The sequence below is a fragment of the Camelina sativa genome, chromosome 11, assembly GCF_000633955.1.
Source record: "Camelina sativa cultivar DH55 chromosome 11, Cs, whole genome shotgun sequence".
NCBI classification, from domain to species: Eukaryota; Viridiplantae; Streptophyta; class Magnoliopsida; order Brassicales; family Brassicaceae; genus Camelina; species Camelina sativa.
Window position 1 is genome coordinate 35,078,912 of NC_025695.1, and position 19,526 is coordinate 35,098,437.

The 19,526-nt window shown below is 37.0% G+C and overlaps 5 protein-coding genes across 6 annotated transcripts; 3 read left to right on the plus strand and 2 right to left on the minus strand.

The window, feature by feature from the left end:
- LOC104725195 (dihydroflavonol 4-reductase) lies at positions 3,226–5,053 on the plus strand. The gene is made up of 6 exons (XM_010443813.2): positions 3,226–3,421; positions 3,509–3,678; positions 3,746–3,940; positions 4,042–4,201; positions 4,278–4,470; positions 4,588–5,053. Exons 1-6 carry the CDS (start codon positions 3,304–3,306, stop codon positions 4,883–4,885), a joined length of 1,134 nt encoding a protein of 377 aa, XP_010442115.1. The 5' UTR covers positions 3,226–3,303; the 3' UTR covers positions 4,886–5,053.
- On the plus strand, positions 5,488–7,802 carry LOC104725196 (proteasome subunit alpha type-1-A-like). Its single transcript, XM_010443814.2, has 2 exons — positions 5,488–5,966; positions 7,119–7,802. Exons 1-2 carry the CDS (start codon positions 5,616–5,618, stop codon positions 7,599–7,601), a joined length of 834 nt encoding a protein of 277 aa, XP_010442116.1. The 5' UTR covers positions 5,488–5,615; the 3' UTR covers positions 7,602–7,802.
- Positions 8,602–9,594, plus strand: LOC104725197. Its single transcript, XM_010443816.1, has 2 exons — positions 8,602–8,928; positions 9,203–9,594. Exons 1-2 carry the CDS (start codon positions 8,808–8,810, stop codon positions 9,433–9,435), a joined length of 354 nt encoding a protein of 117 aa, XP_010442118.1. The 5' UTR covers positions 8,602–8,807; the 3' UTR covers positions 9,436–9,594.
- LOC104725198 (zinc-finger homeodomain protein 13-like) lies at positions 15,476–16,330 on the minus strand. The gene has a single exon (XM_010443817.2). The coding sequence runs from the start codon at positions 16,226–16,228 to the stop codon at positions 15,545–15,547; it is 684 nt and encodes a 227-aa protein (XP_010442119.1). The 5' UTR covers positions 16,229–16,330; the 3' UTR covers positions 15,476–15,544.
- LOC104725199 (maf-like protein DDB_G0281937) lies at positions 16,562–18,996 on the minus strand. 2 transcript variants are annotated; one of them, XM_010443818.2, is made up of 9 exons: positions 18,869–18,996; positions 18,594–18,665; positions 18,413–18,487; positions 17,741–17,821; positions 17,428–17,497; positions 17,263–17,354; positions 17,126–17,167; positions 16,955–17,035; positions 16,562–16,740 (listed from the first exon to the last, which is right to left on the minus strand). In XM_010443818.2, the coding sequence occupies exons 1-9, from the start codon at positions 18,893–18,895 to the stop codon at positions 16,654–16,656; spliced, it is 627 nt and encodes a 208-aa protein (XP_010442120.1). In that variant the 5' UTR covers positions 18,896–18,996; the 3' UTR covers positions 16,562–16,653. The 2 variants fall into 2 exon arrangements, with proteins under 2 accessions (XP_010442120.1, XP_010442121.1); XM_010443819.2 differs by having other exon boundaries at positions 18,594–18,706; positions 18,869–18,990.

Here is a 19,526-nt window from a genome sequence, read left to right on the forward strand (position 1 = left end):
AATTTTTTTTTTTTTTTTTTGTTTTTTTTAAGAGATGATATTTGCTTTATTCTGATTGGTCCTTCAGATTTTTGAGATTTTTATCTCACCCTATCTACTAAACAATCAATTATTCTATAACAAATATATTTTTTAATAAAAATATTTAATTAGAAACAAAAATTAGACTAAAAAAGAGTGTATGCGGAATCATGGGCTTCAAATCAACCCGCTTTGTCAAGAGTGTCATGTTGAGGAGGAAACAATCTCTCATGTGCTTTTTGGTTGTTTTCTAGCAGCTAAAGTATGGATTGCAGTTCCATTTCTATTACCAGAACAAGGGTTTTCAAGCTCAGTTGCAGAGGACATTAAGCACATGTTAATGTTGATTGAGCAAACTGAGATACCATAGCAATTCAGAAATGTGCTCTCCTGGATCATTTAGGAGATTTCGAAAGCTAGGAATGCAGTAATTTTCTCTAATAGAGACCATGATCATCATGTCCTCATTGTTGCGGCTATAGAAGACTCTGAAAAATGGATTAAGCAACAACAAATATTGTCTCACGAGCTGGCTAATGCAGATCGCAACAAACTAGATACAGTACACCATTGGATTATATTGGCTTCGGGTAGACTAAAATGTAATGTCCATTCTACTTGGGTGAGTGATTCATACTATTGTGGTGGAACTTGGATTTTACGCAATCATGTTGGGGATTTCCTCTTCCATGCCAGAAATGCCTTTTTCTGACGAACCGGATTTCTGTAGAATTAAACTGCATTTTTTGGTATCTACAAAGTTTACATGATCACCATATTATCTAGTGTTAAGTATGGACGGATTGTCATACATTAACAACAGTATTAGAGATGCCATTGGAATGGTCGAAGTACCGCTCAGAGGTGGAAAAGGTTACTGAAATAGTACGAGTCATGGGAGAGGTTTTCTTTAAACTCTCTTCACTGAAAGCCAATGTGTTGGCCAAGGATATTGCTTCTAGTGCCACACGTGATGGGCGGCTCAGGTCTTACCTCTTTTTAGGCGGTCCAACTTGGCTTCAAGACATGATTGCAAAATAGCAGCAAGGTGGAGTTTGAGGTTTCAACTAACTTGGATTTTTTTTTTATGTGTTGGTTTTTGCTTAAAGCATTTTTTCAGCTAATTTTCTCGAACTCTTTTCCTTTCTATTATATGAAAAAGTGTTAAAAAGAAATGATTATTTAGTTCATAACAAATAACATACTAACATTTATAATTATATTTATAAAAAGAAAACTTATAAATTTTCTTTTTTGTAGTAAAAAATTAAAAAAAAATATATTGAAATGATGTTTCTACAATTTTAGGTGGTTTAAGAGGTCATTTATCAGGCCAACAATTATTCTCAGTTTTTCTTCTAATTATTTAATTCCACTATCCTTTCATACATTTTAAATTGAAACCATACATATGTCTAACTTTATGATTGACTTAAATGTTACTTTATTAGTATTTATGTTATAAGCTTATTAATAGACTAAAAGGATGTGTTATTGCATCATATTTATATAACTTCAATTTCAGTTTAAAATATTTTAATGCACCTATAAAATTTTTGTTTTTGTTTAAATCATTATTGTAAAAAAGTTTCATCTTTCTTTATTCATAACAAATATCATTTTTTAGTTCTAAAAGTTTGGAATCATAATAAATTGTCTTTGGAAGAAAGAAACTTAACAGAACATGTATATACCTTTCTGGGTTAAAAACTTTGATATGTATGCTTATATTTATTATATTTATTTTTATATACATAACTTATACATAAGTATATTTTTAAATAATTATATATATTGTATATGTGTGTGGATATTATTAAATTATTGACCCATAGTTAGATAATCTACTTTGATTTTCGAATTGTGTTTAAATATATTATAAAACTAAAACAATAATTTGATTTTTGATTTGTGTAGAAAACAAACACAACCACTATTTACCTTTTTTTATCGTAATAAAAAGTTTTTATAAGCTATATAGTGAACAAAAACCAATTACGTATTGTCTCCGTAACTATGTAACAGATGCAGTAGTAAGTAACAGATCTGTTGCTTAAATATGGTATGGACCATCGGTTGCTTGCTTCTTGTCTTAGGGACCTCACGAATGATATTGACGTGAAATGTTGGTTTCCACAAAATTTTCTATAAACTTGAACAAATAATCTTCCCTCTCCACCACAAACGTTTAGACTGTTTTTATTCATTTTATGATTTGCTTACGTAAAATTTTGACTGTATATATATGTTTTCTTTGTCAATGAAAGTTTGGTTTAATAATAAATAAAAAGTTTGAAAACGATTAATTAAAAGAAAAAAGAACGTAAAAGAAACTCTCGTCTCTCTATCTCCCTCACCAAACAAATTCTAGTCAAACGTATTACACCCACCAGTCGACTAAAAAATACACACCGACGGAAATAATAAAATCAACTTACCAGATTGTGGCGTACTCGTGAGTAAACCCCCTTTCCCCCTTTGTACTATTTATTTTTCTCTTTTTTTTTTAAGGTTGATTTTAAACTTGTTCTATGTCCAGTTTAATTTTATTTTTTTCCTTAACAAAAGTAACTGTTTTTCGCTTTATTTAATTTTTCTATTTAAAGTTTATTTTAAAAAAAGTTAATTCATATTTTTATTGTATATATATATATATATCTTAACTGGAAAATTGATGGTAAAACTAGCTAATTAGTAACATTAAAAACTATTATCATTTTTAATTAATTATTCTTTTTAGGATTTAAGTTTGTGTGATATGGTTAGATAAATAATTTTAATTATATATTCTATAGTGAATTATAAGTTTTGTAATTGTGCATTTGTCTACTTAATTTTTTTAAAATATATTTCTTTACCAATAAAAAAAATACTTTTAAAATTTAGGCTCATCAAAGATGCAAAACATACTTTGAAATTATCAAAAAGATATATATATATATATATATATGTACATATTTAACAAGTTTTATTATTTAGTTTTAATATTTTTATTATATATCATTTGTGTCCAGACAATATATTTTCCTAGATCCTCCACTGGTGACGTACCATACACATCTCTGTAGTCTTTCGCCAACCAACGTTCCCCACGTGCTCCGCCGGTTGGTAATCACGTGTCCGGCAGCTTCTTTGTTCCCACAATCTGTTTTCTTCAAGAAACGATTCTTGATCTCTAGTGTCTTATTTATAACGTCTTCGTAGCACATAGAATTGTACCAAAACCTACATAGAACATTAATCTTTCCCTAAAGCACAATCCATCTTTGTGACACAAACAAAATGGTAAGTCAGAGAGAGACCGTGTGTGTGACCGGCGCTTCAGGATTCATTGGTTCATGGCTAGTGATGCGATTACTAGAACGTGGTTACTTTGTTCGTGCCACTGTTCGCGATCCTGGTACGTATCTATATATGTTCTCTTACAAACTCGTTTCTCCTAAGATTATATAAACTTAACTTTAGTAACCGGATTTAATTTATAAAGGGAATTTGAAGAAAGTGAAACATCTCCTTGACTTGCCAAACGCCAAATCGAAACTCACTTTATGGAAGGCCGATTTGTCTGACGAAGGAAGCTACGATGACGCCATAAAAGGATGCGACGGTGTTTTCCACGTGGCAACTCCCATGGATTTTGAGTCAAAAGACCCTGAGGTGAGTATATTGTATATATGAATAATTATTAATAATCAATATTGAGTTTTTAATGTTTGTGAATCAGAACGAAGTGATAAAACCGACAGTGAATGGAATCTTGGGGATATTGAAAGCATGTGTCGAGGCAAAGACTGTACGAAGATTCGTATTTACTTCATCTGCGGGAACTGTTAATGTCGAAGAAAATCAAAAGAGTGTCTATGATGAACAAGATTGGAGTGATCTTGAGTTTATCATGTCCAAGAAGATGACAGGATGGGTATACATACTAATTAAAATCACTTTAGCTAAGGCTGATCTTCTTCAAAGTAATTTAAAGTTGATCATATATATATATATATATATACGTTTTTTTGGCAGATGTATTTCGTGTCGAAAACATTAGCGGAGAAAGCAGCGTGGGATTACGCCGAGGAAAAAGGATTAGATTTCATTAGTATTATTCCAACATTGGTGGTCGGTCCATTCATCACAACATCTATGCCGCCTAGCCTCATCACCGCGCTCTCTCCTATCACTCGTACGTGTGCGCTTCTTCTTTTGTTAGAATGTGAATTATGTTATATCTAAAACGATGAATAAACATAATGCTTCAGGGAACGAGGCACATTACTCGATCATAAGACAAGGACAGTATGTGCATTTGGACGACCTATGTAATGCTCATATCTTCTTGTACGAAAAAACTGCTGCCAAGGGACGTTATATTTGTTCCTCTCACGATGCCACCATTCTTACTATGTCCAAATTTCTCAGGCAAAAATACCCCGAATACAACGTACCTTCAACGTAAGTAATACCGGCTAAAGCCTCTGATCTCCTCGGGATAAGGACTTGAGAAAATATTTAGGCCCAGTTTCCTTAATTATGCAATCAAATATTTCGCTAAATAACTCTTTGGAACAGGTTTGAAGGTGTTGATGAGAATCTAAAGGGCATTGTGTTCAGTTCCAAGAAGCTGACTGAGATGGGGTTTAACTTCAAGTATAGTCTCGAGGAAATGTTCATTGAATCTATCGAGACATGTCGACAAAAGGGGTTTCTCCCGGTTTCTTTCAACAAAGTTCCGAGTAAGGATGACAATATTGAGCTCAAAACAGGAATTGGACTAACCGATGGTATGATGTCATGTAACGAGACAGAACCAGGGGTAACCAGCGAGAGAAACGATGCTCCCATGCAAGCACAACAGATGTGTGCTTAGAAAATTTTATATTATTAAATTGTGTCATATCGATTTACGATTGGAGGTATGATTTGGGTTTGTCTTTACGTTACTAATCATAATTTATCATTGGCGAGTGATATGAACTGATATATAATGTATGTGTGAGTATAACGGTATATGAATGAACCTATTTACGTATTTTAAGAGTGTTGTCTTTGAATCGACTGAAACTTTTGCAAGTTATATTTGTTACAAAAATCTTAGACTTTTGAATGGTTGTTTATAAGTTTACCATGATATGGAGTTTTTGAATAGTGGAATGAAAAAGAAAAACAGATTAATATGGAGTTTTATGCTCAAGTGCGTACTAATAGGAAGATTTTTTGTACGCAACAATGTATACTAGTCTGTAATAATAAACGGTGAATTAAGTGCCGATTAGTCTGCTCCGAAACATACAACCATTCAAAAAGCCTTAAGATGATTTGATCATTATTGAAAAAGACATTGAAAGATGATGCTATTGTTAATAAACATAGGCCTAAAGTCTCGGCCCAATAAGTTAGAGAGCCAATACTTGGGCCAACAGTAAATCAAAGCCCATTTGTTAAGTTGTATCGAAGAGAGAGAGAGAGAGAGAGAGGAGCATCAAAAAGAGTAAAGAGCATCCATGGCTTGAAGGAAAAGAAAAGTTTCCTGAGCTTTGGTCTGTTCTATATAAAACCCTTTAGACCGACGAGTAAAGAAGAAGGAGAAGAAGCAAAAAATGTTCAGAAACCAGTACGACACAGATGTTACGACATGGAGTCCCACAGGTCGTTTATTCCAAGTGGAATACGCCATGGAAGCAGTGAAGCAAGGATCTGCAGCAATTGGACTCAGATCTCGTTCCCATGTCGTCCTCGCTTGTGTCAACAAAGCTCAATCGGAGCTTTCTTCTCACCAGAGGAAGATCTTCAAAGTCGATGACCATATTGGTGTCGCAATCGCTGGTCTTACCGCCGACGGCCGTGTTCTCTCTCGGTATATGAGATCGGAGTCTATCAATCACTCTTTTACTTATGAGTCTCCTCTTCCTGTTGGTCGTCTCGTTGTTCATCTTGCTGATAAGGCTCAGGTTCGTTTTTTTCGATGATGCTCTTAGCTATTAGTGTAATTGTTGATTTAGATTTGGGTAATTTTGGAATGAATCATACTTTGACTCACTTAGCTATTAGTGTAATCGAAATTGAGATTTGGAATCGATTACACTTGATTTTTGTGTGAATCACTGAGCCCAAATTTAGCCAAATAGCTTCTTGAATTTGCGCTTAGGGTTTAGATATAATGTCTTAGTGATTTGCTCTTTTCTAAGATGTGACGATATGCTGAGAATGTGTTTTTGTCTTCTTCAATTACTGATTTGAGTATGTGATGAATTTTTGATGATTTGGAATTAGAGATGAGGTTAAGAGCAAGTGTAATAGTGATCTGAGGTGATTAAGACTTAAATTAATAGGGGTTTACTTGATTTAGCGGATACTGAGTTGTAGGATTTATCAATTCCTGTTTTGTAAATTCTTAGGATGTTGTTGTTGTCACAGTTGCATAATCGTGTATACAGAGGTTTTACCATTACCAAGAACATGTCATGACATTAGGATTTTGAGAATGAGTTTTGTTTTTCTTCCGGTACATTTACTTGTTTCTGCAGTTGCCATTACGAGGATCTATCGTTATTTCGTCTAATAATTGGATTTAGGTTTGTATACAAACATTCACTTTTAAAATTAGGATGCTAGAAGACTCAGTTTGATTTTCTTTTGGTACTTTTGCTTGTTTGTGGAGCTGTCACTAAGAGATTCAGTTGTCATTTTTAAGATTTGGACTTTGGTCTTCATTTTGCATCTAGTGTTCCATTTGTTGGCTTTATTACATAGTTTGTCCTGCCCTCATCTTTTTTCACTTTTCTCACCGGTCATTACTCCTGCTATGATGTTCAACATCTTGCCTATCATTATGTGATACATATCTCTTCTGTTTAATCTCTCTAACTAATGGTTTCTTAAATTAGCTATTTTACTTTTCAGCTACATCTCACGTTTGTTGATGTCTATAACGCAACTGTCGTTATATTCCCATTTTTGATTGTTGGCTTGCTACAAAGCCACTAGCAATATGTCTTTCTAAAACGAACAGTCTTACATGTTTCTCATTCTTATGTTTTTTTATGTGATACTTCTTGATCTAAATAATATATTCTTCTTGTGTGTGTTTTCCTTGTGAACAGGTCTGTACCCAACGATCATGGAAACGGCCCTATGGTGTGGGTTTACTGGTAGGTGGATTGGATGAGTCTGGCGCCCACCTTTACTACAATTGTCCAAGCGGAAACTACTTTGAGTACCAAGCTTTTGCTATTGGATCCCGTTCCCAAGCGGCAAAGACCTATCTGGAACGCAGGTTTGAGAGCTTTGGGGATTCTTCAAGAGAAGATCTTATCAAAGATGCAATTTTGGCTGTTAGGGAGACATTGCAAGGGGAAACGCTGAAGAGTTCTCTCTGCACAGTCGCTATTCTAGGAGTCGATGAGCCATTCCACTTCTTAGACCAAGAAGCGATACAGAAAGTGATTGACACATTTGAGAAAGTGCCAGAGGAAGAGGAAGGCGACGAGGCTGGTGAGGGTGAGGCCGAAGCTGCTGCTGTTGCACCTGCAGAACAAGGTGGTGCTGGTGCAGGTGACCAAGACGTGGCTCCAATGGAAATGTAAGGCTTTTGTGTGTGTGTAACGCTGGAACTATTTTATTTTGATGTTAGCTGGATTTACTTTGCAAATGGCTGCGGGTTTAGATGTATGCTTGGGAACCTCGTGAAGTTGTTATTTGGTGAGATAAACTCAATAGCTGCCATTAAGACTTTCTAGTAGTTTGCTCTTTTGGTTTTAAATCTGAAATCTGTTCACGACTTCCTATCTCGTTGTTTCTGCAATTCCTTGGTGAGTTGGTGTCAAGCTAAACGTAGACTTTGATTATAATATCAAATTTATGATAAGTTCGACGTCATTTAGTCAAATAGAAAACATAAGTGGCCCCCTACATGGTGACAACTACGGAAAACATTGGCTGATGCGGACCATGTAAACCAGACCCATTGACTTTGCCTTCTCTCTCAATCATTTGCTTATCCACCATTTGTTTCCGTATATACCATTAACCATCAAAGAAAAAATGATTAAGAGTTTAGAATTGTTATCTACGAACTAGTTGATCATATGTAATTAGGTTAACAAAGAACAAACGTGTTTTTGGTATACGAAGCCATTTTGAACTAAGCACTAAACAACGTCCAAATTGATTGAAGAATTCGAGGGGAAAAAAAAACTAAGAAAAACACTATCTTTCACGATTCATATTTGTATAAATATCCTACATTCCGAGAAGGTTGTAGCGACAATCCAATGTCAATCCGTTTCGATCAAGAACATAGGAGCACTGAATTGCTCTGTGAATATGGGCATCAAACCCTGATTCTGCAACATTGTAACATCAAGTCATGTGGTCTACTATCTATCTAGTCATAGTTGCTATTTAACGTTCCAAATATGGATTTAAAATTAGTCAGTTGGACCAAATGACAAAACAAAAAAATTAGGAGCGGATTAGACCGGACCGAAAATGATACCAAAACAACCACCATCCTAACCACCAAACATAAGTTAATTAAATCAAACAAACTTGTTGAAATGCTTGACTTCATGCGAGATTATTAAAACATACAAATAATAAAAATAAAATAAACAAGGAAGAAAGTGTTGAGAATGTTATGCAAACATGGCCAGCTCGACGTTTATTTGTTGGAAGAAGTTGTCTTCTTCCCAAACCCATTTTGTATTTTCTGGTTGGGTTATTAAGGATGAAACAAACATCATCAATCTTTAATTTGGTTAGAAAATAAAAATAAAAATTGTTGTTGAGAAATGAAAGGAAGGGCCTACGTCATGATCTTCTTCTTCTGGGCTCTTCTCACCATTATCACCCCAATGCTTATTAGCTGGTCTCAATCTCTCAAAAACCTTCCAACACTCTCTGATGATCAAGGTATACTTCTTAACAATCTCTTCTTACATCAAACGTCATTTATATAAGTCATGAAAATGATCGTTGACTCGGTCCTTCAAAGGAAGTTGAACCTTGCATCTTCAATTCAATCCCGCTTGGAAATAATTATTTAAACCCAATAAGGGTATTATCAAATGCTTGTTCCAGGCTTAGGGAGGCTACTGGCTCAGGCCCGAACGTTTTGGTTGATAAAAGTGAACATTTTAGTTTTTCTTCTATAAAAATATTCAATATTTTTTTATATGGATTTCAGAAAAAAAAATCAAGGAATCTAGTCCAAGGCGGATGATGGGATATACAGAAGAAATGCATTTGGCACAAGAGTTTGTTAGTCGCGTAGAAGAAGAGAAGTTGGTAATGGAGCCTTCGATGGCGCCAACGCCTGAAGATAAGCCTGTTATGCCTTCACTATCTTTTGCGCGATTAGAACAACATGAAGGATTAGTCGCTAAAGATGCACATCCCATGAGTTTGCGACAATTTTAAAGAGATTCTTTCTTTGTTTGTTTATATCGGAGATTATCTAAATTATCTTCTTTAATCAAGTAAGTGTTCATAAGGTTTTTTTCGTACCTTTTCGATTATATGAAGCCTAATGCTGGCGAGAGAAGCTCTTGTAAATATGTAAAATTGTCATCCTTTCGACAAAAGCCAATGGTAAGAAAAAAAAATTTAAACCAAAAAAAAAGCCAATGGTAAGAAACTTTCTTTTGGTTATTATTACTACTATATTTTGAAATATACGGATGCAAGTTTAGAGATGCCAAATTAAACCTAAAGACGTCTGGTCGCATAATACTGTAAAGTGGAGAAAAATCATTCAGGCAAAACTTAGTATACGATGAAACCTAATGTGTGTGACTCTCACTTTTTCGCCTGTATTAAAGGTTATCATTGCATTTGCATTAGGACCACCAACGTTGAAATCTTGTTGAGCGAAGTAATCTTTTTTCGGTGATGTCTTCTTGAATAATGGTGTCACCATATGTATCATGGACACGATCCACTTCTCCTAACTTCTCAATTACCTTCTCTTCATACTGGTTGATTTGTGGTGGATTTTTTTTTCTTTTTATAATTTAATGTTAAATTATATTCAAACAAAATATAATATTTTTATGACTATTGCATTGTATAGTTGAAAAGAATAAAGCCGAAAACTAATTTGAAATCAAGGTCTAGAGGAACCAGGCTTGCAAGCTGTTATCATATCGTCTATCCCTAATGAGGAGAAGAGATAAAAATTGGTTCCATTGGATCGTGCGGTCTCCGGTTGATAATCTGTCTTGCACTGCAAACCAAATACAGAAGGAAAACTTTGGCATGGCATGCATAAACCATACCCCATTATACCAAGTCACGTTGGTTGCCACTCTGCATGTGTGATTCCACGTATCAGTTGTAGAGAACTTTGATTTGTAAACATTATTTCTTCCCTTCCATATACAACCACATCGTCCCCCTCATTACGGTTCTGCCATTTGACATAAAGTGCATTTTTTTACCGTGTTTAAAACGACCACTCGGTGTCGCACTCGACAATGACTAGTCCACGCCTCTGCTAATGACTTGTTTTTGCGGATACCCATATCAATAATTGTAAAACCCCAACAGCCATCTTATTTCGTGGGTCCTATGTCCACTTCTGATCCATGGGCCCACCTTGTTTAGTGGGCCTCATGTATTCTCACTAGGCTCGTGAGCTCATCCATATCTGACGATTGGTTTGCTATGTTCAGAAGGCTTTAAAGATTTGTTGCCGTTTCTACAAATCACCACATGATATTTTCCTGTGTTTTGTCCTCACTCGCACAGTTCCGACAATCACTTCCCGGAAGGTCACCCATCATGAGACTACTCGAGCTCAAACACGCTTAACTCTGGAGTTCTCTCAGGACCTTTGACCAAAAATATAAGTCCACTTTGGTGACATTGGTGGTCAAATCAATTCTTTTCAACCTCTATGCAAACCAGGGTGTCAAAGTTCACCCCCACTAAAATATTGCACTGTGCTCATTGTGCACCAAGACCGTCATCTATGACGGTGTGAGCCCACTCGACTCCACACTCGTCTGGGTTCGATTTTGGTATACCACTTACAACGCCTCGACCGCCACCTTAATTAGTGGGCCCTATGTACACTTCCGACCATGCGCCACCTCTCCTACAAACTTACTCCAAGATATACATTATTGGGCTTCATGTTATGAAACTTATGGTTGTATAATTCATTCAATGGTAAGAGTACATATATATAGGGGTACACAAGCCCTAAACTCAATAGAATCATAAACCTATTTACAGTGGGAATAGGTAGCGACGATGGGCCTTGTAAACATGGCCTTGTATGGATCGGTTATGGAGATCCATCTTCAATGGTTTACAACACTCCCCCTTGGATGACATAACCGTGTAGATGCTAAGAGATCATAATAATACGCTTGGGGATGCTGCCTCATTAAAACCTTACCAGGAAAACCTAGTGGGACAAAACCATGGTGAAGGAAAAAGAGTATAGCACGTATTACTCCCCTTGTTCTGAACATCACTAAAGATCCTTGAGTCTATGCATCCCAATCTGATGCGTGAGCTTCCTGAATGTTGATGTTGGTAATGACTTGGTGAAAAGATCGGCTGAGTTGTCGCTAGATCGGACTTGTACCACTTGAACTTCACCAGCCTTTTGTAGTTCATGTGTGAAGAAGAACTTAGGCAAAATATGCTTCGTCCGATCTCCCTTGATGTAATCTTCCTTGAGTTGTGCGATGCAAGTTGTGTTGTCTTCATACATGATGGTCGGTTCCTTGTCATCGGCCATACCGCAATCTGATCTGATGTGTTGAGTCATTGATCTCAACCAAACACACTCACGGCTGGCCTCATGTATAACCAAAACTTTGGCATGATTAGATGAAGTGGCCGCAATGGTCTGCTTCATTGAACGCCATGAAATTGTTGTACCATCGTGTGTAAACACATAGCCGGCTTGAGATCTAGCATTATGTGGATCCGATAGATAACCTGCATCAACAAAACCAACTAAACCTTCTTTGTTATGGTTAATATAAAATAGACCCAAATCCAGCGTTCCTTGTAGGTAACACAATATATGTTTGATACCGTTCCAGTGCCTTTGGGTCTGACATGNTAAGAGTACATATATATAGGGGTACACAAGCCCTAAACTCAATAGAATCATAAACCTATTTACAGTGGGAATAGGTAGCGACGATGGGCCTTGTAAACATGGCCTTGTATGGATCGGTTATGGAGATCCATCTTCAATGGTTTACAACACTCCCCCTTGGATGACATAACCGTGTAGATGCTAAGAGATCATAATAATACGCTTGGGGATGCTGCCTCATTAAAACCTTACCAGGAAAACCTAGTGGGACAAAACCATGGTGAAGGAAAAAGAGTATAGCACGTATTACTCCCCTTGTTCTGAACATCACTAAAGATCCTTGAGTCTATGCATCCCAATCTGATGCGTGAGCTTCCTGAATGTTGATGTTGGTAATGACTTGGTGAAAAGATCGGCTGAGTTGTCGCTAGATCGGACTTGTACCACTTGAACTTCACCGGCCTTTTGTAGTTCATGTGTGAAGAAGAACTTAGGCAAAATATGCTTCGTCCGATCTCCCTTGATGTAACCGCCCTCTAGTAATCTTATATATATTTCATTATCCAGTGGATCATATAAAAATGCGGTCACTACATCCATTAGCCGCAGATCAAGACTTTCTCTTATAGCCATACTTATCAAAAATCTAAAAGTCGTTGCATCCAACACAGGGGAGTATGTCTCCTCATAATCTATCCCCGGTCTTTGTGAGAATCCTTGTGCTACAAGCCGTGCCTTATATCTCACGATTTCATTATGCTCATTTATCTTCCTCACAAAGATCCATTTGTGTCCTACTGGTTTTACATCGAATGGTGTCCATATGATCAGACCAAACACATTTCTTTTCTTTAATGAATTCAACTCCACGTTTATGGCTTCTTTCCATTTTAGCCAATATGATCCTTGAGTGCACTCTAATATGGACGTGGGTTCATGATCCTTATTCATTTCAAATGCTACCTTATATGCAAATATTTCATCGATGTCAACATCTTTTCGGTTCCATTGAATTCCATACATGATATAGTTTGTTGAGATCTCATTATTATCAATACCTTCAGGACCTTGAGGTTTGGCGTCCCAAACCTCATTGATCGGTTCTTTAGGGTCTACCGCGGTCATGTCTATGGTTTCCTTAACCTCGGTTTTAATTGCACCTTTCTTTGATTTCTGAGGGTTCTTATCTTTGGAACCTATTGGTCTACCACGTTTCAAACGTGTCTTAGACTCTTTACCAACTTGATTGTGTCCCTTTTGAACATCAATACGTACTGGTGCATCACAAGCTGGTATGTACGATTTTGTAACTTTCTTTGGGTCAGCAAAGGAATCTGGCAATTGATTAGCTAGCTTTTGTAAATGTATAATCTTTTGGATCTCTGCTTCACATTCCAGAGTCCGAGGATCTTGCCAATTCATAGATGTTTGATTCCATGATATCTCTTTGACCAGCTTGTTTGTCTCTCCACCTAATGTAGGGAATTCGGATTCAGCAAACTGACAATCCACGTATCTAGCCTTAAATAGATCACCGTGGTTGGCTCTAGATACTTAATGATGGTGGGAGAATCATATCCAACATATATTCCCATCCTCCTTTGAGGTCCCATCTTAGTTCTCTGTGGTGGTGCAATGAGTACATAAACGGCACACCCAAATGTCTTTAGATGGGATATGTCTGGCTCATGACCCGTGAGTAATTGGGATGGTGAATATCTGCTCACTAGATGGCCTGATGCGTATAAGCTCTGCTGCATATAATACTGCGTGTCCCCAAGCCGACACAGGAAGCTTCGACCTCATGAGTAATGGTCGAGCAATCAATTGAATTCGTTTAATGAAGTATTCAGCTAATCCATTATGTGTATGTACATGTGCCACGGGATGTTCCACACTTACCCCCATGGACATACAATAATCATTAAACGCTTGGGATGTAAATTCACCAGCATTATCTAGACGTATAGTCTTAAGTGGAAAATCTGGAAAGTGTGCTCGTAGACGTATGATATGGGCCAACAATCTAGCAAACGCTAGGTTTCCAGTGGACAATAGACAAACATGCGACCATCTGGTCGATGCATCAATGAGGACCATAAAATATCTAAACGTCCCACATGGTGGGTGTATTGCTCCACATATATCTCCTTGTATCCTTTCCAGAAAATTTAAAGTCTCTTTAGTTACTATGACTGGTGATGGCCTTATAATGAGTTTCCCCTGTGCACATGCTACACACGTGAGATTCTTAGGGATAACTCGTCTCTCTTTTAGAGTGTGCCCTTTTGAATTTAAGATTAGCTTACGCATCATGTTAGAACTGGGATGGCCAAGCCGGTCATGCCATAAAGTGAATTGTTCATTGAACATCTTGTTCATTGCCATATTAGCTTCTATCATATTTACTTTGGCATAGTAAAGGCCAGTAGATAATGCGGGTATAGTCTCTAAGACTTTCTTAAAGCCTTGGGTGATCTCAGTAATGTGTAGGAACTCTTGGTTTCCTTCACCCTTAGTTTCAATATGGAAACCATTCAAACAAAATATCTTTGAAACTCAATAAGCTCCTTTTTGAGCTGGGTGAATTTAAAGCATATGATATTTCAAGATGCGTGCCCTTAGGTAAAAGAATATGGGCCTGGCCGTAGCCTTCAATGAGACTAGCTATACCCGCTATTGTGCTAATATTCGCGTTTTCAAAGTGAGATTCATAAAATATCTCTTGTCCTTCAAAATCGTGTGGCTTGATCCACTATCCACCACAAGTATGTTCTTGTCTTCAGTCATTTCTTAACCACCGATTGGGTTGAATGGATTGATCCGAGAGCTATAAGACCATGGAAACAACGAGCTGATCACGAGCTGTAACGAATTGCGAGCTTGAACAAACAAGGGCTGACGTGTGGTTTTAGCGATTTAGGGTTAAGGGATTTTCTCGTGATGAGTTTGTTAATTCGAAAACTTTCTAGTGTTTAGAGCAAACTCGTGCTGATAACGTGTTATGAAACTTATGGTTGTATTATTCATTCAATGGTAAGAGTACATATATATAAACAAGCCCTAAACTCAATAGAATCATAAACCTATTTACAGTGGGAATAGGTAGCGACGATGGGCCTCGTAAACATGGCTTGTATGAGTCAGTATTGGAGATCCATCTTTAATGGTTTACAACACTTCAAAATTTATTTTCCTATGTTTTTTTTTTACAATAGGAGAATGTAATAAAGTAGTAGCTCACTTGTTACCACAATTTGGATGTATTGATAGAGTTTTATGCTGAATCTCTAATGCAGCCAATCTGGCTACAAGAGCAACTTTGTATGGAACAAGTTTAAAATTAATACAAGCACATTTTTGAGGAAAAAAAAAAAACTACCGATTAGGGTAAGCCGATAATGATGAAATCGTTAATTATACGTTACATCATTACACAGTTGCACAAAATAGAGTTTGGTAAACTCATCAGTTCTTATCCTTGTGATTGTTCATCCAAATCTTAAACTTCTTCCGATTTACTCCAATCTCTACGCAAAACTCTTCAACTTCATCTCTCATCTCAGGTCTCACCTTCCACCGTAGCTTCTCCGCGTAATCCTTCATTTTCTCCGTCTGCTCCGCCGTAAACTTCGTCTTCAACCTCTTCACTCTCTTCTCCACCAAATCTTCTCCTTTCTCCTCTTTCTTCTTCTTCGCTTTGCTTTTTCCGCCGCCGTAAGGTGAGCAGAAGATCTGACGGAACTGAAGCGACGAAATCTTGAGAACTTCAAGAACCGTCTCGGCGACTCCGTTGTCAGTGATCAGTTCTTCACGGTGGAAGTTGCGGTGACAGCCGCATGCGGCGCAATTTAGAGACTGGTCTTCCTCCTCCTCGGCGGCCGTGACGAACTCGCCGCAGCCGTCGTAAGCGGTGGTGCCGATATCGGCGGCGTGATTCTTCCTGCATTCTCCGTAGTGTGGTTTGTGAGTGACTTTGAAGATTGATTCGAGGATCGGTGGTGGCGCGTGATGAGTACGCGTGGGTTTGGATTTAGGTTTGCGTGTTGTTGGTGGTGGATAATGGACGTGGTCTCCAGTTTCACGGCAAATGGGTTTGACGTTACGGCGTCGTTTGAGTTTTTCTGCTTCCTTTGGTTTGATCTCATCCATCTGTGATGATGAAAGAGGAAAGAGAGTGTTTGTGGGAAGAAGAAGAGTCGATACTTTTTAGGCTGGTAGAAATTTTTTTTTACAGTATTCAAATTCCAACAAAACTTTAATGGTTCGGTTTGGAAAGAATTCTAACTAAACCGAAATGAAGGCTCGGTTTGATTGTTTAATAGTCTACCAAACCGAACCAACATCATACAATCTTTTTCCAAGTTGTGGATTTGCTGACCGGAACCAAAACTAATCACCTAAACACTAGTTTGGTGTACTTTGATTTTAATGCCCATGGCCATAAGTAATCAAATTATTAAATTCCTTTCAGAGACAACGAGAAAAAAAAAAAACACAACTTCAATAAACTAGTTTTAAAAAATACTTGTTCTGTTGTTCATGTTTCTATGTCTGAGAGACCAGGAACGTATTAGCTAAATGCTTGCCATTGCCAATACTTCCTTTATCAGTTTCTCAGTCAATTCTTTGGGCAGACCCATCACGCTATCGGTTGTCCCAGCCTGGTACAAACAATTTATCAATAACTCAACATTCATGGTTCAAATCGATATCAAAAGATAAGAGAAACAAAATCATAAGATCAACTTCTTGCAGTACATATTTGTAATCTATCTATGATATTGAAGGAATAAGACTCTAGACTTGAATCCACGTAAAGTGATGTGTTATGGTTCAGATTATGTTAATATATGGAGAAAGCAAGAGGACTCTAACCACTTCCTTAACGCATGGCAATATTAGAGGATGTTCGATTAGGAGTGCACCAGCCACCTTAAGCACTGTGCCTTCCTCAATCTGGTCACCAACACAGCCCTTAACTTAGTAGAGCCCAAGTAATGTTAATAAGGTGACATATGTATTAAACTTGTACCAAACACCACTCACCAGTTTCTCGATAGTCTCCTCCGGTATTTCATTGAAATAGGTCTGTTAGGAATTTACATCATCAGCTGGTGCTATATATATTTTACAAAATGTAAAATATCCCAACTCTTACGGAATACAAAAGTAAAAAATGTTACCTCCACTCTATCAACGCCGGATTTTCTGAGTCCTGTTTTGAGATTTGTCACAGCCACAGAACTCACTGTTGCTGTGTGTCCCTTGGAATAGCCTGCGTTTTGAATTTATATATTGAACCTAAGCCTTTTGAGTTGTAGTTAACAAGGACGATCATGTGAACGTACCTCTTATGTACTCCCTTGCCTCTTCGACACTCGAGGGTTTCTCTCTGACGGCATCTTCATAGACTACCACCTTCACAGAAGTCAGATCATTAAATCCAAGTCTCACCTAGACTATCCAATATCACCAAGTACCACTTATGTCCTTAGAATGCCCCATCTTTCATTAGTCAACTTACATACCAACTAACAATTTATACAATCTTAGCTCTTTAGACTCCATTTTATCACTAACGTAACCTATTTACAGCTAGCTAGATGATAATGTCAAAGTAAACTTTGCGCCAACACAGAAAGTTCAAATATAGATCAGTACTTGGTCACAAGTAATAAGTAAGGTCGACTTATCCTCCTCTATGTTGTCACCATCAGGGATCCGCCGCATGATTGCTTCAGCCTGGGAAAAAAATTTCGCCGGTTTATTAATGTGTCTGACGAAGAGGAAATGCTATATGAAACACCTTTGGTTATACGGTGGCCTAAGATAAGATATATGCATGAAAGAAGGTCCTTCCAATTATTAAAACTCTGGCGGAAATAATAGAACATGTGATCTCATATCATGTAGGCAGATCATAAAGATATAACTTGCACAGAAGATAACAGATACGGAAAACAAAAGTAGATCAAGACCTAGAGAAATGACACATAATAGCCTGAGAGTAAAATATAGAGAACCCAAGCCCGTAGGGCTATTAAGAATGTGTTTTGCCAAGAAGATGATGCATCCCCAGAGACATAAAATGGAACTTGGTGATAGTAGATGGAGACTTTACTAGTACTTAGCCAAACCAAAAACTACATACTGTATCCGATGCAATCAAGATTGTAGGTTGTTGGTCCTCATCCTCACATGCAGTATGTAGTTTCGACACAATAGCATCAGCATGTGATGCAGTATGTAAATAAATGCTTTCTTTATTTGAAGAAAACAACATGAACAAGACTTCAAAGCAGTCAATCAATATACACAAATAACCCATTTTACCTTTGCCTCAGCTAAAGCCAAAACCAACTCCTCAGGTTTATCTTTGCGGATGCTTTTCTCATCAATATCAGCACTCTACATTAACAATTACAAGTAAACTTTTACTTACAATTAAACGAACCCAAATACAAAAAATGCAATCTTTGAATAAGTTCAAAAGGGACAAGAAATTAGAAATTACCATGAGAGTGAATTGGTATCCCATGTCTGTGAGTATCTTACGTCGAGCAATCGAAGATGATCCCAAAATTAGCTGCGAGGAAAGAAGAATCACATCACATCACCAACCTCTCTCTACATAGACACCAAATTCCACCAAGGGATGGTTTTGAAAACGCAGAAAGGTTCTAGCTTTAGCAGATACATTAAAAAAAGGAACAAGCAAAAACATCAAATTCCACAGTTCAATTGCAGAGATGGGGGCAAATCTAGAAACCTAATGGAAAAGAAGCGGACCTTGAAGTGAGGATGAATCGATTCCATTTTTCTTCTGCAACTAGATTGCTGGAACTTGAATAATCGTTATCAATAATCGGTAGTGTTGGAGTTGGAGGCTCAAATCGTTAGCAAAGCAGCAAATTTTTTTTTTTGGTTTTCAACTTCTACTAAATTGCATTACGAGCCCTTTTATTTTTAGTTATTTCCGTTTCTCGGTTTATAAATTAAGCTGAAAAACCAAATTGCGTCCATCGAACGTTAGGGTGGGCAAACCGAACCGAACCAAAAAATCCCAGACAGTAATCAAACCGAAGTTTCTTAAATAACATGAATGGTTAGTAAAATCCCATATCCAAATTAACCAAAACCAAACCGAACCAATAATTAAATAATTAACTGAAATATTCGAAAACTTAGAATATATCTAAAATAAAAAAGGGCAATTGTCTAATTAGGCTTTTGTGCCACAAAAAATTAGAAATTAGACATTTTTATTCATGCTTCTAGTTTTAGGCTTTTTTTGTGTTGCAAAATGATGGTTTTGCCCTTGTATAATGGGTGAGATTTTTAGCGCTTCTACTATGAACGAAATCAAATCCACTTCTGTTATTAATCTTACACTCAAGATACCAAACTACAAATAACCAATTTGTTTATTTCAGAAAGCATTCATTTC